The 25,521-nt window shown below is 39.9% G+C and overlaps 1 protein-coding gene across 1 annotated transcript in view; it reads right to left on the reverse strand.

The window, feature by feature from the left end:
• The window catches only part of BICRAL (BICRA like chromatin remodeling complex associated protein), a 33,250-nt gene extending 13,319 nt beyond the window's left edge, over positions 1–19,931 (reverse strand). Inside the window, exons 1-4 of the mRNA XM_074168310.1 lie at positions 19,602–19,931; positions 5,865–5,913; positions 3,389–3,437; positions 3,238–3,306 (exon numbers count right to left, since the gene is read on the reverse strand). Of these exons, the coding sequence (XP_074024411.1) occupies positions 3,238–3,306; positions 3,389–3,437; positions 5,865–5,908 (162 nt within the window). The 5' untranslated portion in view covers positions 5,909–5,913; positions 19,602–19,931. The remainder of the gene's footprint in view (positions 1–3,237; positions 3,307–3,388; positions 3,438–5,864; positions 5,914–19,601) is intronic.
• Positions 19,932–25,521: the final 5,590 nt, after the last annotated feature.

Here is a 25,521-nt window from a genome sequence, read left to right on the forward strand (position 1 = left end):
CTTCAAAGTCATAGACGCTTGTTTTCACCTCATATAAACAGTGTGAAGATACTGAAAGCTGCAATTATCACATGCAGTAATGTCCCCACCCTAACTTCAGTTCCCCAAGCACATTTATTCAGAATTTTAGTCCAATCTGTTTCTGAATCAGCCTGTGTAGTTCATGAAATTTCGGTCATGTTTTAAAATACTAAGAAGTTAGTCTTAAAATTCAGTACAATATTTTCAAAATACAATAATAAAATTACAATAAAAACTCTACATTTAATGTTAACAGAAGGAATTAAACTAGTATTTAAATGTCTTGATGTCTCAATCTCATGAGCACCTAAAACCACAAATCAGGTTCTCAACTGCACCTAGCTACCACCAGGCAGAGCAAAAATGAGTCACTAACTAGGGCGTTACTAGGACTCGTAACTGTCAGTGGAGAATCCCCTATTGCATCTGTAACTTGCCTCCAGAGACAATGACCAATCTGAAATCTTTCACAGTTGTGTAACTCAGAGGGCTCCAGTTAATGTTACTCCACTGAGTACTAACAATATAACTATTACTACTACTAGTAACAGCAACAGTAATAATAAGTAATATTACACACAATCAAGATTAACAGCTTGAAACTCTCCCACTGGAATGAAGAATCCCAAGTTTCACTCCCCATTCCCAGGACGTCCAAAAACAATTTTATGTGCAAAAACTGGAACCAGGGAACTTCCAAGTTAACACCTGAATCACTGCTGCCCAGGTTCCGAACAGCCACGCAGAACACCATACTAACTTCAACAAGAAATTAGTGCCTCTGCAACTTCATGAATCTGCTTACCAACAAGAGTCTTACTCTCACTGGCTCCGTGAATATGCTGCTCTCTTAAGCTGTTCTACTATACTAGAACAGGAAGGTGGAAGCAGTCACTGAGTACAACCCAGGTAACAGGGCAATGGCTAAGGAACCCTCTCATCAGGGTTAGAACAGAGACTGACGACCATCCAAGGAAACCAACTTGGAATCAGTAGAGGTGGTATGCAATCACTCAACTTGGGGGTGGAGGGGGAGTGGACACTGCTTTTTTGTCCGTCAGTCAGCAGGAATTTAATCTCATTTGTGTTAAGTGTTGGCTGAGGATGCTTACCAGCTGAGGCACTGAACCCTTGCCACTGAATTTGTAAGCTCTGCCACTGAAAGGCAGGAGATGGGCATCAAGGCAGTTAATCCTACTTCATGGTAAAATTCTGAATACATACAAAGACAGAACTTTCAGTATCTGCAAAAATTTTAATGACAAAAAACTCAGAAGCCTTTAACTTTTCAGATATCTTTATAAGATATCTTTCAGGTATCATTATAAGCTGGGACTGTGAAACCATCTATTTATATTTTAGATACCACTTGCTCCTTCACAATGCACTGTAAGAAGCTATCTTTGCAATCAAGTCATTCTTCACTTAGGTCAGCACAGGGCTTTCATGCAAGAAAGGGAGGGAGGAAAGAGAAGATGACATTGGTATTCATTATGAAGATACAAAAGGATGAGAACAAAGCCCAGAAGGTACAAGTCCTGAAGAAGGAAAATACAGTAAGCCACCCGAGGAATACATACTAGAAAACCCTGCTCCTCTTATCACCTGCCTTCTCGATTACCTACCCCTCCCCCCATATACACACAATTCCATATACCAGAAAGCTCTTTTGGCTGTCAACAAATATTTTTATTTCTCCCAACTGCTACTCCCTATGCAACAATCCCTCCTTGACCAGAATCTCCCACTCCCTCTCACAACTACTCCAAAAACTCTTTCTGAAAATACACCAGAAATACGCCCCTGACTCCTGCCCGCCTACTCGTGCTTATCAGAAGAATCTCTACAAAGAACAACTAGGAAGTCTATGCTATGACAAATGCATGTCACATGTCACCCTTTTTACCCCGTATCCTCATTTTTCTTAGGATAAGTCCTCAAACCCACCTCTGCTATGTTGCATGTAGGAAGCTGTCTTATACCAGCTGCTAGTCTGGTACCATCGAAACCACTGTTCCCAATTAGCTGAAAATTGGGCACACCTTATTATTGTTGGTACCCCACTCCCCCACCATTAGCTCAGCCAGTTTATTTGGAAAAAGAACTGTCAACTCAACATACGTTTCTTCTACAATATTTAATAATTATACTGAAAGGGGAAGGACAGGGCAAATGCTTCACATCAGACTGCTGTGGCTACAGAGAAGTCACTAGTTCTCTACTCACATAAACAGTTTTCAGGATTTATTTATGCTAATTGTTTAAGGTCCCTACACACCTACAAATATATCCACATATCTGTTAGGAACACGGGACAAACAGCCAGTCAAGACAACAGTACAACAGAAAGAGGAATTACCAAGGAAACCCTACTCTATGTATTCAAATAACTGAATTGTTGGATGAAGAATTCAGTGGTTTGTTTTTTTTTTTTTAAAAACACACCAATGAAATCAAAGAAACATGGATCAGAGGGGATGTCTGGAAGTCACCTAATCCAACCTTCTACTCAAAGCAGGACTACTGCCAGCATTAGAGCAGATCAGCCTTGGCTTTATCTCCAAGGATGGGGATTCCACAACCTCATTGGGTAAAACTTGGTCCAGGGCTGCAATACACTCCTGGTGAAGAAAGAATACTGAAGACTACTTGCAACACCTGATGAATTTAAAGTGACTTCCCTAACACTGAAGTTACAGGAAGGAAATATCCCAAGCTAGCTATTCAGTCTAAAGAACAAAAAGCCCCCATTCATTAATTTTAAAAAATTGCTACTTAGAGTCTACTAATTGCTACTTCAGATTCTACTTAGAAATAAGAAAAAAACCAACATCCTAACATACAGAGGAAATGTATGAATGACTAACTTTAAGGTCTACATTTGATCGCTACTACATCTACAATAACTAAAATTACAAGTCCAGTTTACTGGAGAGAGTTACATCAGAGAATATTTTCACTGCTCAGCAAGCTGTTTTACGTATTTATAAAACACGGCCCAACAATGCAGTATCTTTGGATTAATTCCCCACTGAAAACCCAATGAAATACTTGGAACCACCTCATGCTGTTAATATTTTATATTAGCATTCACTATTTTCATATAGAAAAGGCAAAAACCCACATCTACTTCATTCAGTTTTATAAAAGCAAACTAAAGCCACAACAGAAACATGCTATCTCAATACAAATATAATTTATCTCCCGACCACTTACGTTGGAGTTGGCGAAAATTGAATTTGAGTTGGCTACAGAATATTCTGCATTTGTCAAGTCTTCATTGCTCTGGTAAAGGACAAAAATCATGTTTAGAAATAATACATTCAATGAAGCTTAAGTATGTCTAATACACTTGAATGCTACTTACAGATTTACTACTAGGTCCATGTAGAAAATAATTCAGCGCCTGTGGGTCCCTTAAGGGTGGGGAAAAAAAAAAAAAAGTTACCACTTTTAGGAAGCTCTTTCTACTAGTGATTCAAATTTAACTAAGCCAGATACTGTATTCATATAAATCAGGCTTATAGTAAAAATACGCTTATTTCACTGACTCCAATGCAAAGCTGAAAGTTTATAAGATCTAAGGATCTGTGTTTCTGTATTAGCACAATTTTCAGATGTTGATCGTATTTGCTGTCATTGTACCAATGCATTTCAAGCAATAAATTATGTTCATTACAAAATTTTAGTTGCATTCTACTTTATATGAGGGTATTACCCATATTCTCTTACAACACAGTGTTTTATGAAAGTGCATAGCACAAAACCTAAGGAAAATACTACTACCAAGCAACATGAGAACTAAAACCTGAATCTTTTAGCATGTTTTCTGCTACTCTTAACATAAGTTAACAAAAACCTATGCTTGCCAGAGTAACAGTCCCTTCACTTGGAGAAAAAAGTGGCACCTTTTCCAAGTGAAATCAACCAAAGAAATAACTGATTAAATATTATGAAATAAATAACTGATTAAATACTATGAAATACAATTTCAGTGTATTTCATTAACTTATCACTACCACTGAATAAAACTCAGATTAAAAATGTTGTCTGATAGAATGAGCGTTGGAAATTCAAACAAATCAAAAGTACATTAATGTAACTGCACATATAGACCAAGTAAAAAAACATTAAAAGGTTGTGTTAAATGGGATCATTTTAATACAACAATTATGCAGCCTTTCCCAACACGTCCATTAGCATGAAGAGTAAAATGACATGGGGTTTTTTGATTTTAAAACATCTTTATTGATTAACAATAATAAAACATTCTTGAGAAGCAGGAGATTCTCATGTAAAAAATATTAATTCGAAACATCTCTCCTTCTCTCTTGATCATCCTAGAAAATAAAGAGGGAACAAGTTAAAGATCTTTCAGGTTTACAACTACTCTTCTAAAAGCACAAATACACCTCTATTCCTCTTTTTTTCACTTAAAAAAACAAACTGCATTCATGCGTTTGTAAAAGACGTGTTATACAGACAGTACCTGGCAGGCACTTTATGGTACAATTACGTTTACAACACAGAAGTAGTTACATGTATTTTCAAACAAAAATGTCAGTTTCATAGTAGATTATGCTACATTTCAAGAATTAAGGAGAGCAGAACTCATGATCTCATACAGGGCTCTAGAATGCTTATGAGTTTTATTGATAAATAACCAGGCCATTTAATATTAATTACACTCACTGGCTTTAAATAATGAAAAAAGCAATTAAAAATGAAGAACACTTCACCACCTCAAATACTGTCTTTAGTAAAGAAGGAATTTTAGAAGACACTTACCAAAATCAAAGATCAGATGGAAAAAAAATGCTGTCTTCCACTCTTCTAGATGCTTAAGGAAGTAATTGCTGCCAGCAGCAGGAAGAACATCATAATTTTTCACACAAACACTCATCTGTACAGAAAGCACTTAATTTTCTGGACCACCTGTGAGCTTGTACCAGGATCCTCATGATTCATGCTCATGACAAAGCACTTAATTGTCCCATGCAGTCAATCATTTTTATGTTCCAAGCAGGATGTGTTTTCATATGGCCACAGTCAGTAATCTTGCACAGTACACATCACAGAGTATAGCTGTGAACCAGCTGGCAATGTTTTTGCTATATAGCGTCCACAGAGAAAGGCAAAAGGCCTATTTATTTATTACATTTAAGACAGTAAAAAAATCTTGTATGAAGCGGAGATGATCTTTTAGTAGTTGCTGTGAGACTGATGTCATACTTATTTCTGGCAGAATTTGACCAAAGTATCATATATGAAATGTTCAGTTTTCTTTCTGTTCTTGAACACTGACATGAACATTAGCCAAAGGAAGACTACTGCAAAGGAAGTACATACACAATCTACAAAAACCTTGCTCATGCTTCAGCTATCCTCATTACTTTTGTGAGATTCCCATATGGAATTATAAGAAAAGAATATTTTTACTTTTCCCTTTAAAACACAAGCATAGTTCTACTACTCAAAAAAATGTGAGATCTTTATTTTTTTAATCAAAAAAATGAAGTTACTAACAATATCCCTAGTAACGTCCTTCAACACTGACCTGACATTACCACTAGCTGAGAAGAGAACCCAACCTCCATGCACATTCATTCCTTGGCCTCTCTTGAGAAGAATGCCAGCCAGGGGACTGTCAGCTACCACACACCAGCACTGAAGGCTTTGTGATACACACATCTCCACATGGAGGAAGGGAAGCAGAACTACTCATTGCATTTGCAAGTTATCTCAGTATTGTCTCAAGGGTAGGTAGAATCATCTTCTATAAGATGATTTTGCAAAATTATTTTTCCCAATTTTTCTGAAAGAATTGCTTAAGGAAAACTTACCCAATAAGATCAAGGAGACAGGATTCATCATCGTCATCATCCATGACAACTAGAACAAAAAGGGAGAGGACAGATATTTGATACGTCAGACAAAAGATTGCTTTCAACAATAAAACCAATTTAGAATACCTCAATATTTTTTATTAAACAATTCATGAAGTTAACAGATGTCTATTATTGGCAAAGTCCTTAAATAAACCCACACCTTCTACAGAGGCCCATTGATTTATCTCAAAATTCGGTCACGTGTGTAATGATATGCAAAATCCCATGCAGTGTTTTATCATTTAGGGTTTTTTTTAGAATTTTAAATTGGAGAAAGACCAATGATCAATCAAACTAATTAAACATAACTTCTATGACTAAAAAAAAAAAAAAAAAAAAAGGTAAAAAAATCAATACTAAATACAATCTCAAGACTTCAGTTAAAATGCTTCTATAGGAATTTACTCCCAGCTAATCCCATTGAAGGAATAACCAAACACTACAGAACCTATGAAGACTGTTACAAATTAATGGCTAGAATACTGACCAGCCAAAAAGGTAAACAAATTTAGGCAAATATCATGACAGTGGTGTTATAGGCTAGAACCAAAACTATAGCCAAAACATTACAAAGCATTAAAAAGAACATTATTTTCTAGCGTACCTTTCTTAGCTATCACTAGTGACAATACGGCTACTTCCAGTTTCTCCCCAACAATACCCAGAGGAGTACTTAAATGAACTTGCGATTAATTGTACAGAGTTCTGACAATCCTTTTAACAATGGGTGGGGTATTCATTTGCATTAGCCAAAACGAATGTAAGCATCCACTCATTGGGTGCAGAGTATTTTTAGCCTTACAACATCATGACCACCAACTCTCTTACACGCTGCCTCCTCGGTCAGGCACTGTCTGGGCCAAAGACATTCCATCACTCTTTCCTCTAGTTGCTGTTCCTTCCGAGGTTCTGTTTGCATAGCCTGGTTGTCCTGTTCACCCTAATTCTCAGAACATCATCTGAGACTGTACCTTCTCCCTTTTCCCTGTCAGTAACTCTCAGGACCATTTTATCCTCCCTTATTATCTCTGTAATCGTAGAACGGTTTGGGTTGGAAGGGACCTTAAAGATCATTGAGCCAGGGATACCTTCCACTAGACCAGGTTGCTCAAAGTCCCATCCAATGTGGCCTTGAACACTTGCAGGGATGAGGCATCCACAACTTCTCCGGGCAGCCTATGCTAATCCACCAGTTCAATTACCAACTGATGCTAGCATTTCCTAAACCTCTTCATACTCAGGCTTCCATTTAGTTACCCAATCTTATCCTCTCAGTATCTTCTAACTACATCAAATCGATCACTGTGCATTCCATGCTTGTTTTTTTTTCTCAACTTCCCTTAAAAAGTCTATCATACTTATCATTCCAATTTACTAATATACTTTTGGCTTTAATTCATTTTGTTCTCTCTTTTACTTCTTGCCAAAGAGAAACTTACTCTCCCTGACTCTCGTGAATCATTCCTCAGGCTCTCCCTCATGCAGATCTCCAGAACGAAGGGACTGGAGCATCTGTTATACAAGAGGCTGAGAGAACCAGGACTGCTCCGCCTGGGGGCTAGGGGGGAACCTTATCCCTGTGTACAAATACCTGGTGGGAGGGTGTAAAGAAGACTGAGCCAAACTCTTCTCAGTGACACTCAGTGAATGAACAAGTGGCAAGAGGCACAAATTGAAACAAACAAATCTATCCGAACACAAGAAAAAAGTTTGTGTTTTTTCTTTAACTCTGAGGGTAGTTAAACACCAGCACAGGTTTTCCAGCAAGATTATGGAGTCTCCATCCTTGGAGATACCCAGGACCCAGCTGGACACAGCCCTGAGCAGCCTGTTCTAGCTGAGCCTGCTGTGGGCATTGGATGAGGTGATCTCCAGACCTCCCTTCCCACCTCAGCTGTCCTGTGATTCTGTAACCTCTTTCCTGACATTTTTCTATACTCCACTGATTCTGAAACTGGTTTATACTTCAGACTAGCAGAGGGTACCCTGTCCTCTATACTGCATAGCCTCATTCAGAGTTTTTTCATCAGTCTCCTGTGCTTTAGCTTACAGAGAAGTTGAGGCAGAACCAGAAGATCTATCACTGTAAGGATCCCTCAGTATCACCTCTCTGGGAGAATAGGAAACCAGATCACAGCTACACAGAACTACCTCAAATGTTGACAAAATCAGCATTCATTAAGTGATTATGCACCTTAAGAAAAATAATTTCTCCCACGATTCAGTAGCACATCTGCTCACTGTTGCATACAGCCACCAGCATAAGCACTGATCTTGCAATTTAATGCTAAACAAACAACATATTTTATGATGTCACGAAATTTAAATGTAAATGTGCATTAGTAAGAACAAATTAGTAAGAGATTAGCATTAAGTTATTAGCATTCTGCTTTAACTGTACTGTTGGTACTACTTACAGAAAGCTGTTACTTCCTCTAACAACTAAACAGCATCTCCATCTCTCAAAGACTCCAAGCTAAGCAAAAGTAAAAACCAGCTCTATCAAAAGTCAACAGTATCTTTGTTTTCATACTGCATGCCTACTTTTGAAAATCCCATACCATCCCATAGAGCAATACTGACCTCATTATTCAAATAAAATAAAGTAAAATGTCTTTGTTTTACCAATCCAAATACTCACTGTGACTATAATACAATAAGGGTTCAACATTATGGAAAGTAACCACATAGAACTTAGTTCAGTCAGTGCTTCTGTAGGTATTAAAACTACTACCACAAATTAGATAGATTTGTTAAGTTCACTGAACTCTTGAAAACCTGCATAGAACAATCAGAAGGAAAATAAATTGCACGAAAACATCAATGAGAGAAAATCTTAGTGTAATACATATTCTTCACAATTCAGCCATTTAGCTGAACATGCCGTTGGCTTTATCAGAAAAAAAATAAAGTTGTTTTTCCTCCTTTCACAAATACGATACAAGAAAAATCTACCCAACGTAAACTCCTACCAGTTTACAACAGACAATAAAACCCAAAGGAAACAGCTACCTTTCTGATAAACATCAAGAATCACAAGTCCTCTCCAGAAGTACATTTTCCTAACAAGCTTTAACAACATTCTTGTCATCACTAGCAGAATTGTATGCACGCATGATAAAGAAATATGATGTCACCTTTTCTTTCTTAATGCTGGTTTACCAAAGACCTAATCCATATAAAAGCATTATCAAGTTTTTATACAGCTGATGTACCATCACAGAGCCACAAACACACTCATCATGCACAGCTCCCCCCACACTCAGAAGTTTTCTGACCAGCATTTGCAGCCTAAAGGGCTACATGCTCCTGCCCCTTGAAAACTGCAAACAAAGCACAGACAGATCACTACCATCTCAATATCCCCACAAACGAGGGCTAGGTAACACCACACTAACACGATGCTGCATGATAGTGCTTTTGTGAAATACCACAGGACCAACATGCAATTTAAACAGCACACACAGGGGTATGTGGTCTGTGAAAGAACAACCAAGATCACAACCATGCCACAAACCTACCTATTTAGACTAAATTCTGTTCCTATTTCGCCACACATACCCAAGACCTACATAACCACAACTGCAGGTTTAAATATTTTTAATTGATGCAGATTTTCAATGAGGATTAGTGTGCGGTTAACTTCAAGACGGCAACAGAAGAGGTGCAATATCAGACCAAGTCCTTGCACACCCAAAAGCAACTACTCGTTCAGTCTATTTAGAAAAGAGGGCAACTTCAGCAGCACACGACCTTGACACAGATGATCACTGAAAAACATGTTAATAAAAGCAAGCCTATTCCGTGAAATTTTCCTAACATGTTTTCTACAGCACAAATGGTAGAAAAGTTTGCTGCTTTTCTTGCCGACTGTCTTTTCAGTTTTTCTACGCACGTTACCCAAATTCTGTCCTTCTCACTGTTTGTTAACATTAGAGTGGGCGAAATCAATGACTGATGTATGAAATTGGTATAAACTGTATTAAACTAAGACAGTTTGAAAATAAAACTTGACACAATAAGTGGAATTAGAGGATTAGAGTTAACATAGCCTAGATCAGCAGTCTCCAAAGTGGGGCGTGTGCACCACAGGGGGTGCACAAGACAATTCAATGGAGTACAGGAAGAAAATACTAGAACCTCATTAGTACATGCATATAATTTGTCAATAAACGTACATATCTTGGGGATGCATGCTCAAATGCTTTTACTAGGCATGTGCAATCAAAAACACGTGGAGACCACTAGCCTAGACTCTTAAAGGCTGACTCACTTCTGTATGTGGATCAGTTGACAGGGGCTTCAGCCCATGGACAAGGGGTGTGGGTGGAGGCCCCAAGTGAGGTTTGTCTGGGCCATTGGGACCCATCAGTGAACCCAGGCCCTGAGAAGAGTCCACGCTAGAGTCAAGTGGCGAAAATCCACATTGGGAAGATGCACACAAGCTGCTGGAGTGCTGTTACAATGTAACCTAACAAATACCTAGTTATCATCAATATTGTTCCACAGTGTCTTGAAAGAAAAAAACAAACCCGCATAAATCTGTTGATCCTAAGTAGGCCAACCTCAGCCCTACTGCTGTATCCAACTAATTTACACAGGGCAATCCTTACTAATTAATCACAACCCAGCAGAGATAATTTGCTGTAACTTATTATTAGCAAAGCCTCTACTCTTTGATTTCATACCCCTGCTACTGCAGCACTGGTGAACCCAGTATATACGTCAATTTGGGTCACGTGTACTTGTGGAAGCAGCGCTGCCTATCCCTTTTGGGAAATAACCAAGAGTGCCCTTTATCGCACGCTCCCAAATAGAATATGAGAAAAGGTGAAAGTAATAAAACTGACAAGGAAATCCCAGCTACGCAGGCCAGTCCTCCAGGGGACTGTTATTACTTGGCCTCAAAAGCCGCTCCCTCCCTTTTGACACTCTGGCCTCTACAGAGCGAAGACCAACAGAAGAGGGAGAGACCAGTCCTGCTCCCTCTCATCCACATTCTCCGAGCCAGGTCAGGGCTTTCAACAGTCACCTGGAACTGAGAATTGATCTGACAGAATACACTGATCCGTCTCTACCTGGATTGGCTTCTTGATTTGGTTCCAGCTTGCCACGAGTGCCAGTGCCAGGACAAGAGAGGGAACAGGAATGAAGGAGCTGGGTAGTATGGAACAAGCAAAGGCAGCAGTGCTTCAGGCAGCTGAAAGCAATTGTTGGACTGTAGCCACACAGGTACAGTTAACACAGCCGCCACTCTCACCTTCGCTGCAGGGCAGACAGCAGGTCAATGGAAGTGATTATTCCCCTCTACTCAGCACTTGCGAGCTCCCATGTGAAATACTGTGTCCAGTTTTGCCATGCACACACCCCACTTTAACAGAAATACAGAAAAACTTGAGAGTCCAGCAAAGCGCCAATAAAATCCTGCAGGAACATCACACTGAGTATGAAGGAACTACTTTTCTTCAGCCTGGGCAAGAGAAGGTTAACCGAGGCACTACCTGCAGTCTGCGTGAGTTAAAAGGGGTACTGAGACAAGCAGCATCAGCCTCTTCTCATCAGTGACCAGCAAGACAGGAGGCAACAGCCAAAACACAAAACACAGAAAATCCCAACTAGATATAAGCAAAAAAAAAAAAAGTTCACAAACAAGAATGCTCAAGCAAGAGGCTGGAGCCACCCTCTTCGCGAATTTTCAAAACTCAAATGGCCCTGACCAACCCATCCTAACTTTGAAGCTAGTTCTGCTTAGAGCAGGGGGCAGGGCCAGATAACCTCCAGTGGTCCTTACCAGCCTAAATTTTCAATCGCCATGCTACACAAGCCACAATATCACACAAGACATGCAGGGTCTACAACGTGCAGAGTCATTAAAACTGGATTTCTCCAGAACAGTCCAACTATTCATACATGCTTCATATACAGCACATGATTTTTATAACTTAAAAAATGGTGATATTCAAAACCACTAAAACTGGATTTTAAATTTACTCAAATTATATTCAAGCTTGTCACAAAATAACCCTTTTCCTTTCTCAAAGTCATTTATCATTTCATACAACCGTAAAACGTAACTTCAGATACAAAGCAGTAAAATATTATTTTCACACTTTGTAAAAAGCCTAAGATAGTGGCAAGTTTAGAAAAGCAACACTTTGAGAAGTGATTCCCAAAAGTGTGATACAATCAACAACAAAACTTGGTAAGCCACAAGTAAATAAACTTATCTGCAAAACTGTTGTACAAATCTACTGACTCATAACTTCTGTGCAGCTACATGGGATCAATTCCTGACTGGCAGCACGCTGGCCCACGACTTCGGAGAGTGAACACTGACCTTTGGAAATCAATGCTTTAAAGGAAGGGAATTACTGCTGTAGCTATAGCTTTATGGTGGGAGATAATCAAACTTGCATATGGTAGCATACATAGCACCCAAAGCAACTACTGTTTGAGGCACGAGATATGCCCAATAAACCTCAGAAGTTGGGTAAGACTTTGTACCCGCCCAGTCAGCAGGAACTGACGACACTTCTGTCAGGCTTTGTGATGGATCTGAGCCATCAAGTCTTCTGTGTACTGGTCTGTTGCTCTACACCATTCTTCAGAATTAAATTAAATACATCAAATTTATGACATCTTTATCCCTCATATCCTTTTTGAATACAGATGTAAGATAACTCTATTAACCCAATACAAACATCCATCCCTTGTTAAATTACATCAAAGGATCATGGCAGCATTAAGTGATTCCACACTGACTGCAGAGGCAAAATGCCCAGAGCTGAAGTCCTTCCCTCACACAAATTTCCACCACGACTCTCATTACTTTTTACAGTGCTAATATTTTGCTCAGTGTGCTTTTGAACTAGGGGGAATAAAAAAAAAAAAAGATGCTATTTTACTACATATGAGGTAACGCCTATCATTTAAGCAGTATGCACTTCAGGTTGCTAAGATGCTGTAATTACTGCCTTCCTTACACTGTTAGTTCCATCTCTCAGGATCCTGACAAACGGGTAGCCTTGGATTCATTGAAGGAAATTTAGCTACACGGGAACAACCAGACTTCATTTGCATTCTCTGCAAGGCAGGAGGGCAAGAAAGCAGCATAAATTCAAACCCTTATTACCATATATTTCATTCATACATTTCAAGTCCATGCTACTTTTGAACAATCTAGTATCTTGCAAACTGGACAATTTCAGATTCTCGTAACTAACCAAGCATGTGTTTTATGATCAATGTATGAGTTACCACATCAAGCCCTTATTTTCAAGAAACTGATTTTTACACCAATGGAATACAAAAAACAATTATTAAAAGGCATTTCCACTTCCCCCCCGTAATTACTGTAAAAAGTGATGTGCAGCAGAATAATGACAGAGTATTCAATGGAAAAGAGTTAAATATTGAAAACATTGATTGCAAATTAGATTTTAATTTTCGCTCTCAATTTTGCTCAGGCAAAAATGCAGAAGGCATAATCATCTAAAAGTTGTCACTTGAGGACAATAAAAGTAAGGAAGCAAAATTAATTTTAAAATTGTACTTTGTAAAACATAAGGATTTAACTACTCACTTGTAAATCGTGCTGTACTTATATTCTACAATCTGTAATTATTCCTTACAAATACTTTCTCTTCCAGAGTAAGCAACAAAAAGCAACTACTGTACCGTTGCAGAATCTACCTGGAATTGTGCTCTAAAGAAGGCCTAACAAGTAAGAAATCTGGGATTCCAACCTAGTAACACAGTGCAAGCGTGAACTTTCTATATAAGTGAAAATGTGTTTTCATTCCAAGATTCTAAATCTGAGTAGTACTTTTAAGATGGACTTACAAAGTTTGAAATTAACAGTGGAACTGAGTTCAATCATCAGTATTTCAAAGACATCTGTATGCAACAGAATATGAGTAGAAATTTGCAATTTTAAATATTCAGAAGAATGATACAAAACCTCTCTATGAAAAAGAAAAAGGAACTATTCAGGAGTCACATAAATAGCAACAAGAAAAGAAACAAAAAAGTGCTACTTCTCATGAACTGCCAATCACGACATTATGCATCTTCAGGGTTTCTAAGATCTAGCAGGTGGTGAACACCTAAGAGGACAGGCAAGGTCTTTACAGAATTGTGGCTCCATATACAGAAGGGCAAATAAAACCTACAAACTAAAGCACAGAAAACCTACAATAGGTTGCTTATCCAACTCTTAAATTTTATTTCCCTTTAGTATACCATTAAAAAAAAAAGATTCTGGATTTAAGCTTGGCAAATGTGGCAACTTATCAAGCCCCCAAAAACTAGAGTGGTATTTTAATATATTAAGGAAAAGAAAAAAGGAAATGGGGAGTTCAATTGTTAACAGTATGTATGATAGTAAAGGTTAACACAGCTACAGTCAAGCACACAGAGTACACGTGTGAGCCCCTGTGCAGCTGTCTAAAATCTGGTTTCCCTCAGACACATATGTTCAGCATCGAACTTCTCATTTACTCAATACAATTTTTTTCCTACTGCATCCAGACCTGCTCTTGGCAACATCAAAATCTTGACAAGATTTTCATCTGGAAACAGATTTTTTTTAAACCACATAGAGAAAATCCAGAGTAACTTGCAGCCTGCAGGTCAGGATGCTTACCCGCCCCACGGGATTCTCCAGGTTGACCACTCAGCTCAGCCCATTTCCCCAGCAGTGAGTATCCTCATCACTATGCTACGGCCTCTTTTGGGCTCTGTCTTCTAAGCTGCTTCACCGCATACACAGTTCTTCAGGAATCTCAACATTCATAAAAAATTTTGAAAGGTCCTGGTTTCACCCCAAAGGAGGAAGAGAAGGAAGCGTATTTTCAACAGTTCCTTAGGAAAGAAATGTTCTCCTACCCAAACAAAGTTGGATGCTCTTAAGTATTTCTAGAAACTACTGTATGCAATAATGCAGGCTATCGGCATACATTATTTGTGCAACACTACACTTAAACAAATGCAGTCAGTTCTTCAGATGCTTTTACCTTGCTTCTACTACAGAATACCTGTGTATCATACATTTCATTCTATGCATATAATTTTCAAAGATTCTGAAAACTCACTTATGCAGTCCCAGCATGTAACATCCTTAGGAACTGATTTCTCATTTAATTTATAAACCAATGTCCAATTAATACCCTTTCATTGCCACTCTAGCCCATACTACTAGCTTAAAAAAGCAAACAAAAAAAACGGTTACCTTGCCACAGGCATGGTTCACACAAGCTAGCAGCAGCTAACAACTGCCAATAATTAAAGCTGAACAGAGATTTATACTCCTTTCAGTTATGTTTGGGAAATCAGCTGAAATATGAATATGATGAAATGACAGACATGTAACTAATTCAGCAGCACAGTCCCTATCAATGCCCCCAAAACCAAACTGAAAGTCATCCACACTGCCAATCTTGTCCTTGCTGAAGCCAACGGAGATTCTGCCACCTCTTTCAGTGGGGCCAAGGCATTTTCTGTAGTTGGCACATCTCAATAAATTCAAGCTTCAACACCAGATCTTGAAATTCCACACTCAGATCAAGTTCACAGTAAAACTACTCTAAGTTCCACCTGAGACAAGGCGTAAGATCGGCCCTTACAAAAATGACCAGTCTCTTGCAATGAAGTTTAAACTTTCTCCCTGGACTCCTCTCTCCTCGCTTCACCCCCCTTTCTTAATACTTTCAATGAAAGAAAGGCTATTGTATTAAGTTTTGACAGTGATTTGCCCACTTACTTTCTTTTGCTTTTGGTAAGCAGTCCCTTACTCAAAGTAACACCAGAAGTAGCTCTAGCACATTTTAAAACTAGCACAAGAAAAATAATTCAAGCAATACAAGAACTTGATAGTCTATTTGTGTTACATTTTGTCTAAAACCTCAGCAATTCTCAAATAAAGCAAAAATAATATAGACACAGTAGTTGTTTTTTCAACAACAAAAGCAAGGGCAAATGAACATTTGAAAATAAAGATACACATGCTCATTTAACTATGTGATGATCTTGAAAAAACATCAGTTCAGGTCAGTGTTTCTGCATTTATGTCAGTGCAACAAGGGCTTTAATGATCCTGCTTATTAAAACTTTCAAACTAGAACAGTTGCAGGTCACAATGACTGTCAGAACAGTTTATTAACCTTGCTGCTTTTCCTTGACTGTAAGAAAGCAAAACACACTTGTTTTTGTAGACAATCCCCATGTCTATGCTGGACGTGGTACGTCACCATAAAAAAAACCTTCCAAGCAGAGATGCAGCTTATTTCAGCAGAACTACTAGAAGAAATTATGCAAACACTCTGAACAGAATAAACTACATTATCAAAGAGGCTCTTATGCCTGCCCTATATCTATTATTTAGACAGGGATGACACTTTCACGCTCTCGCTGCTACATCTATGCTAAAAAGCACCAGGAATTAGACTTATCACAAGCCTAATGCAGTATGAAAAGGCATCATCACTGACCATTAGAGCCACATTATAAAAGGTAACTGCAGTAATGCAGACAGAACCGTTCTGGAACTGATGTGGAAGCGTACCAGCAGAACTCTGAAAAGATAGCTAGAGTACAATGAATACCCAAGAGGCACACCAACACATCCATGCCTCCAAAGCTCTTCAACTCTAGACTATGGACTTACTTCTGTTGGATATGGATACAGAAAGGGGCCTTGGACGAAACTGAAAATGTAGCTTATACTACCAGGACTTTGTTTTTTTTCCTCTCGGTACAATTAAACTAAATATATAAACTCTACTGGAAAATGACACATGGGAGGGGGGCACGGAAAACTGCATTTCTGTAAGGTGATGTAAATATTTAGCTACAGCAGAACCAAAGGCCACACATATACTACGAGTATTATCAACTCAAGAATACAGGTATAATACACAAGGCAAGTGCTTGAAGTATGAACAAAAGAACACACTTAAAATATACTGAGTGTCAGAGCAGTGAATAACCCAAGGTGCACCAGTAAAAGCACAAGTGGGCTAGCGTGTATCAACATCGTGAGTTTCTGCACTCCTCCATCAACATAAACAAGCTATGCCAAATAGGAAGTACTACTTGCAACAACAAAAAAAGAAAACTTTTAATCTCAGACCTGACTAAAGAAATCGAGCCAAAAAGATCTAGTATATTTAAACACCATCCGCCAAAGATCTCAACTTGAGAATACATTTGCTTTAATGCAAGCATGTCAGAGAGTATACATAGTAACCTGGCAAGTATTATGCCCCAGGAGAATATACTCATCATTTTTATTCCATTTTTGTCATTTCGTTATTTTCACAAATTAATGAAGAAGTCCACGTGCAATCTGCATTGCATGCAATCGTGCATTAGTGCATAAGAGAAATTTTATTATATAAAAATACACAACTAAAAAAATCACGATCTTGATCCCGAAACTGCTGTTAACAAAAATGCAAAATAGTCACTCCAAGAATGAATTTCATGTAGTAATAAAATTTCTGAAATGTGAAAACAAAAACTACGCCACACGCAATAGATTTTTAAACAAAGTTTTAGCAGGTGTATTGTTTAAAAAGCTAAAACATTAACAAGGTTGTCCCCAAGAAAATCTTTAGAAAAGAGAGTTTATATCAAGGCAATTTCTTTAGTATATCCCAAGCAATAAAAATGTGTATGCCGCTAGAAATGTCGTTTAAAACCCCTCAACACCAACAGGCAAAGAATTTTAACAGCCATAAAATTAATCCCAAATTTTAAAAAATCTCCCCTCCTTCGGGAACGAGCAAGAGGCACAGGAAAGCCCTCCTCTAATCTGTCAAAAAGCATGAAACGAAGAACCCAACAAGCATTCCACACTCCTTAGTGGGCACAGCATGAGTTGGTCTGGCAGCATACTTGCTGTTCCTGAATACAGATGATGTTGGTATTAAACTCAAACCTCATGAGCATTGTTCAGATTGCACAGAAATGGAAAAATAATTTTAAAAAATATTTTAAAAAGTGAAAGTTCTGATCAAAAAACAGGAGACCATTTTCAACATTCTCCCTAAAGAACAGCTCCAAACCAAAACTTAAAAAGGCTATTAAAGTGGAACTGCCAAATTCAAGTCATTTGGAAAAAGCATTGCTTCCTGTGAGACGTAAAGGAGTGATAAAAACTTGAAAAGATCATAGTCCCTCCCCTCAAAATAAGTATTACCAAGGGAGTAACAGCAACGCAGTGTTATCTACCCACCCACCTAAATGTTACTTGCCCTTGTATTTTTGCAAGCACTTTTAGAGGTACTGAAGGCTCTTCACGGAGGATGACTTTGCCCTATGTGCTACACTACAGCATTTTTTGAAGGCGGATTTTTTTTTTAATGACAAGTTGTATTTTTTGGTCATCATTCAACAGAAGAGGATGTTCTTTCAAATCTTTTTTTCTTCCTACACTCTGAAGGCATCTCACAACAAGAAATGCATGTTTTAGCAATATGAAGACAAGCTCTGAAGCGGTGTTTGCAGGCTCTAGGCTGGGAGTGCAGGCCCCTCTGGAGCAAGCCCGCTTAATTCCTCTCAGGACCGTGGCCCAGACGACTCGGGTAATGGTGGAAGCCGGAGAAGGCACCGATTCAGAGCAACAACTCTGGCGAGGCCCTCCCCTCCAAAAAAACCGTGCCCAAATCCACCCACAGCCAAGAACCCTTCACCTCTCTCCCCAAAGCACACACAGGAGAAACCCCTTACAGCAATTTCTTAAGGAAAGAGGGGGGAAAAGCAAGTAGCTTCTGGTATTTCGGGGAGAGGACCTCTACGCTTCCCAGACAGAAAAGAGAAATGGCCCGAGCGGGGCGCGACGGCAACGCCCCACACGGCGCGGCGACAGCAGAAAGGACCTTAAAATGGCGCCCGTGGGGGAGGAGAGTCGGGAGCGAAACTGCGCAACAAATGCTGGCAGGAAGCCAGGCAGCGCCATCTTCCCCGCTCTCTCCCCCCCCGTTCCCGCCCAGAGCGGCGCCGCCAACGCCGGCCGCCGAGCCCGGGCCACGGCCGCAGCCACCTCCCGGGAGCTCTCCCTTCTCCTTCAAACCCGTACGGCCGAGCCGCGGGCAGCGGACGAGCGGGCAGCAGGGAACGGGGAGAAGCAAAGGCCTCCACGTCTCTCCTCTTCCTCCAGCGGTTATTTAGTATCAGTTCTAAGGAAGTATAAACATGCCCTCTACACGTCTTTGAATTTTCCCCGGTTTTTAACACGACTAAATCTGATTTCTGCCGTAACCCACAAGTGAATTTTGCAATTTATAGCAGAAATAAATAACTAACTCACCCACCCACAAACCACCCTCCCCCCTTAGCCCCATAAATGTGCGAGGACGGCAGAAAATCCCCTCCACAACCCACCGCTTTTAGCTACGAATAAATACTACTTGTAAAACATTGTTTCTTTCACAAAAAAAATAATCCCAGCAGCAGCACAAAGGCTCAGAGTCACATCCACTCCACAGCAAAGCCAAACGGGGTACTCCAGAAAGAGACGGTTTATTGTTATGTTTAAAAAAAAAAAAAAAAAAAGAAAGAAAGAGGCGTTACACTTAAATATTCTCTCTCCAAAAGGGGAAAAAGAAATAAACAACAAAAACACACACACACAGCGGAAAACTTGGTCCCGAAAAGGAGGGGGAAAAAAAAAGCGCATTAGCCCAAACCTACCGCCCGAGCATTTCGCGCACCCACAAAAAGCAGCACCGTTTCCATTCCTTGGGCGAGAGCGGGAGGCGCGGAGCCATTCAGAGGAAATTGCAAATAAAGAACCGAACAAATCAAATCAAATCGAGTGGCGACACCGAAAACGAGGAAACGAGTGAAAAATAAATCCCCAGAAGGCACAAATCTGAGACACCAGCTCAAAGAAATGACAAGATTAGGGTGGTGGCGAGTGGACGGGGGAAAGGAAAAAATCAAGCCAGGAGTGAAAAAGGAAAAAAGAAAAGAAAAATCCTTCCCAGCTGCACAGCCAGGAGAGAGACGAAGTGTCTCCATTTTCCTGACGAGGAGGAAGAAAGAGTGTTTCACAGACCACAGAGCTTTAGAGAAAAGCAAAGAAACGAGGGGGGAAAAAAAAGAGGGAGGAGATTTGAAAAGATTATTTTTCTTTCTCCCTCACACACTCTCTCTATCCCCCTCTCTCCCTCTCACTCTCTCTCTCACACTCACACATACACACACACACACTCCCTCCTCTCCTCTTTCCATCCCTCTCTTGATGGCCATCAAGGGGGCGGAAAATAAAAAAAAAAAAAAAAGACAACAACAACAACTAATTTTAAACCGGCTCAATCAATGAGTCATTAAAAGAGATTTTTCTTCCCTCCTCTCCTGAATTTGCATGGCATCAGCAAGAAAGAAAAAAAAAAAAACCCACCCCAAACCTCTCCCCTCTCTGCAGCTATCAGCCTGGACCTGAAACCTTATCTCTCCCTTCTACCCCCCACACCCCCCCCCCCCCGCCTTTATTTTAAGAAACAACTTTTTTTTTAAGTGCCCTCAGCAGCCACCACCACCAGCCTCGCCGAAAAAAGAAATATATAGTTCATTTCCATGTGAATCCACATCTGCCCAAACAACAGCCACCCACAAAATATCCCTCTTCTTCCTCCTCGTCTCCCCTCTCGCTCGCTCTCTCTCTAGATATATATTTATATACATAGCCCCAGAGCCAATAGCTCTCTGGGCTGAAACCTAATATCCTGGTTTTGGCAACTCCTGGTTGTTAATTTGCTCCTCTTTCTTTTCTGTCTGTCTGGAGATAGATTTCCCCCCTCTCTTTTCCCTCCCCGAAGGAAGGGAGGAAGGAGGTTGTGTGTTTTTTTTTTCCTTGAAATTTTTATCACAAAATTATAATACACTCAAAGGGAAACTCACCGTCATGAAAAAGCAGTGCCTTGTCAACGGGGTTTCTTCGCCATCACATCAGGGGCTGGCAGTGTAAGAGAGAGAGAGGGAGAGCGAGAGAGCGAGGGAGGGAGGGGGGGGGGAGAGAGCGAGCGAGCGAGCGAGGGGGAAAGAGAAAGAGAGCGAGCGAGGAGAGCGCGGCACCGCACCGCGCCGCGCAACGCACCGCACCCGCGCCGACACACACCGCACCGCACCGCGCCGCGCACACCCGGCGAGGACCGCGGGAGGGCCGCGCCGCTCCGCGCCGCACCGCTGGGCCGGCGGAGGGTGCCGCAGCCCGGGCACGGGCACCGCCGCCCTGACATGATGAGTCCCCGGCTCCAGCGCGATCCTCGCTGCGCCTTTTGTACAGTCAGTCCCTTTAAAAAGTTTAGCGGCCTTTTTTTTTTGAGAAAGCCGTAGATCTGGCGACCTATACCGTGCCTCTGCTGTTTTACTTTCGGTTAAATGTTGGGGTGTCTTTTGGGTCACAGAAAAGTAAAAACATAAATAGTTTTTCCCCCTAAAAAAACCAACTTGGTTTATTTCCTTCCTATGAAAGTTGTAAGCCGCTACACACTTTGAGGAGGGAGGTGTGTCCCCAGAAAAATAAAATGCAAGGTCACCTTTAAAAAGATAAGATTTGATCCACTTACAAGTTGGAATATTTGGAATATTCTAAGATAAGGTCTTATCACCCTTGGTGGATAAAAATGTCAGGAATTAAAGCCACTTAAAATTTGGGTAGCCTAAAGGAGTCAAAGCTTATAGCACTGAGAGTTCATTGATACTATTCTACAATTTATTTCAGTTAAAAGCATTACTTCCATTCAAAGCTTTTCAGATAGCCAAAACTAACTCCAAATACTCAATTTATTACAAATATAATTAAAATTTCCTCATTCGTATGAACTTACACACCTACTTTTATTTAAAACAAAAAATTTTGATTGAAACCAGTTAGATTCTTAGCATGTACAGATATGTATCTAGCGCTTTTAAATCAAGAAATGTCTTTAAAGACACTTTTTCTGCCAGTAATTGCAACTCTCGAGGACTTGAACACAGCAACCTTTTCTATTTTTTCCTAAGAAAAAGTAACTTTGTTAAAACTCCCTAGAGACAAGGATTTGAAGACTTTATTTAGTAGTACATTCTTTATTAGCTTTGCAGCTCAAAAAAACACTTTAGTTTTAAAATGCAATGACATGAAGATGGTTATGGACAGTGTACTAAGTGGACCTTCTCCAAGAAGTTGGCCAGACTTTTTATGTTAAAAAAAAAAAAAAAAGTCAGCACCTCAGCATTGTTTTTCAGTTAGAATCTGGTTCTATTATTTTTTTTCAGTAATCAAACAATTCCTGTTATAATACGGGAAACAAAGGTTAAGCCCGATTCCAAACCTTTGCCAGAGTCAAGAACTCGCCTGCAATTCTTGTTTACATGCCCACAGCAGAAAATCAGGTGAGGTTTCAAATCACTCCCTAACTGGAAAGGGAGGGAGCCACAGCCAACAGGCCTTAGTGTGAGTCCAAGCCAGCCCTTACGAAGTCCAGACACACTGAACACAAGCATGGCGCTGCCTATCCATCAGCCAATTTATTAACTTCACTTTTCATAAACACAGTAGGGACCTGAATAGCCAACAATGTGGACATAAACACCACGTGTCAAAGAGCTCAGCATCCTAATTGCTCTCACAGCAAACCTGACACTAGCATTAGAAAATCGAAAAGGCCAAACTTCAAGGTCCCTAACTTCAGCAAATGCTTCAAGGGGCCAAACCCTGCCCTGAATTAAAGCCTACTCAGCATCACTGGCTTTAAAGAATGTTGCTCAAGTAAGAACTTGTGAGGGGGAGACACACCACAAGCATTCTTCTGATTTGGTTAGCAGGAAGGAACTTTGCTTTCAGAGGTTACGAGGCAGAGCATCTGATCAGTATATTATTATTCTCCCAGTCCTACAGAAACCACAAATAGGAAGTAGGCAATACAAAGAAGGAAGAGGAGGCAGGAGGACAAATGACTTCGAATAGATTCCCTTATCGTAAGAAACACAAGGAAGCCTACATAAATCATCCATGATTGCACCATAATTCACACTCCCTTTCCCTGAAGGATGTTTCAAAGCAGCATTGGCAATAACCTTGCTAAGCAGGGGCAGTACAAAAACGGAAGGAGAGGTAACATCTGTATAGTGAAGCACCCTGAAGCAACTTGGTTTCTCCAGTCCTACGTGAGTCAGTGAGTTTAATAATGAAAACCCTTGACATCGCCACTGAGTGGACAAAATGAAACCAGAACACACTGTATCCTCTGCACAAGTAATTTTGCATATATTTCTATATTTGCTATGTCTGTTCAGAAACAAAATTGGCTCAGATAGAAACGGTCACTAAAAAAATCAAGAGTTGGATGTGGCTTTATAGGTCAGGTTGAAGAACACTCTTAAAGCAAAATTCATGTTACCTTTAATACTAAGAAGTTTGAATGCAGTCTTCAGCTGTAGTGTTATTACCTTCTGGTGTACTACAGAATTTTCCAGGCCACGATTCTAACGAAATACTGCTTTTTGCCATAAGGTGCTCATGCTTTTTTAAGAGGATCACATGGTGTTTCTGAACTGAGTATCATTGCCCCGGGAGGTTTCCCCTCTTCTCACTGCCTTACTGCATTAACACAAAAGACCCTAATAAGTCAAAATTCTTCTGTCCCAAGGTCACCTGCCCAGAGCTGTTGTCCTCAGTAAGAGTGCTATTCTCCAATTTACATTCAGGGCATTCAGTTGCTGTCTCTCCCTAGCTCCCGCAATCACATTCATTAATTTTCCCCACTCATTTTCCTGTAGCGGCTTCAGAAGGAGTAAGGGGAAATAAGCATGAGAAAAAAAGGCAAGACCAGTGTCAAAAAGGAATAGGAGAAGACAGACGTTGGCGTGATAACTCTTAAGTACAGCTACCAGGAACATCGTGTGCACCCATCACACAACATACTACTTGGCTATATTTTGACATCAGCTGTCAAACTGTGACCATGCTATTTAACAACTACCACTCTCATAGGTGTGCAAAGACACCAAATGACATTTGGAATGAGCTGAGATATATAGCCCTGAAATGACAGATTGTACAGAAGTGAAAATGAGGCTTAGATATTGAAAGGGAGAAAACAAGGGTGTAAAAAACACCCTCCCCATTCATTCTGCTTCCAGATTTCTCCTAAATCAAGTCACTTCATTATTATTGAGCCCATTTTTCCAGGTCTGCATCACAAGCATTCCAATTCTTGTGCAATCATAAATTAGTACCCCAAAAGAAGATCAAGCATCAAGAACCTCCTTAGAAAGCATTTAAGGACTAAGCTATTTGCAGTAAAGGAATGAATTCCACAGTCATTACAAGATTCTTATATGAATAGTTGTTTTGTAGCCTCAACTCACTACATCTTCTCTGAGGTATATTGGATGGGAAAGAATGCCATTTACTTCACTGCAGCCTCAGACTGAGTGCTTCAGCTGCATTGATGGCACTTCTTCCTCCCATGCTTCTTCACCTCTCCATCCCTTAACACATTTCTTTTGTCAGCTCGTCACCAGAATCATCATTTATCCAACTATGTACTGCTTTATTAATTACTAATTTAGGTAACAGTAAATAACTCTAAGCTTGAAGGCACAGAAACAAATCATTAAAAGGCACAAGCAATAGCAAGGTAGAGGTCACAACACTTGAAAAGCAGGGCACTCAAACACAGTGGCATGAAGGGAGACAAAGACTTTAACTTGGAATATAAATGCAACATGAGAAATTCAGTTTGATATCTGTTCGAACTGCCAAATTTTGAGTAGTTACCACCAATACATAGATGACCCACCAGTAAAAATTTCCTAAACATTACAAATTTCAGCTTGATACCATGCCTTACTTATACAAAACAGAACTTACGAAGCCAGGGTCATAATTGCATGGTGTAACGTAAAAAGCTGTATGACTCCAGTATCAACCATCATACCAAACACAGGACTATCTAACCAATACATATCTTAAAGGGTGATTGGTTTGGATGTAGGTAGTAAGAGGAGGTAACAAAGAATGAACCTCAGAACAAAGGATTTACACCAATACCAGAAGACAGACAGGTTTCTATGACTGGAGATTGTGTGACGGCCAGCAGGACTGTTCTGTGATCAATCTAAAGAACAGATTTTGGAGAACTATGCTCCTCTGAAATGTGGATCTGAGGCATGGAAGGCAGTCAAGGAAAACCAGAAAAAAATATGGTGACTGGACCTCCCATTGAAACAAATGACAATGCAAAATTGTTATTGCAACAGATCAAGAATAACTATATCATGCTCTAGGTTATTTAAATAGAGTCTCATATTCTTCAGCTTAGAGTACCTTAAAAAGGAGAATTAAGTTTGAAAGATTAATAGCTCTCTCTTCCAATTTAGAATAATCTTGAGATATTCAGCCACTGAAATGTATTGGGAAAAAACACCTCTGGAGACAGAACTTTACTACAGTTATCTGGAGAAATAATCTTCCACAACTAACTCTGCCAACGTTTATAGAGGAAATTTAAACAAAAAATGATGGCAGAAATTGGGAGAGGCTTGTATAATATTCATAGTTCGTTTGGTTAGCATAGATGAAAAGGAAAAAAATCAGCTAAGCAAGGACACAGAAATACCT

Source organism: Numenius arquata, chromosome 2 (genome assembly GCF_964106895.1).
Source record: "Numenius arquata chromosome 2, bNumArq3.hap1.1, whole genome shotgun sequence".
NCBI classification, from domain to species: Eukaryota; Metazoa; Chordata; class Aves; order Charadriiformes; family Scolopacidae; genus Numenius; species Numenius arquata.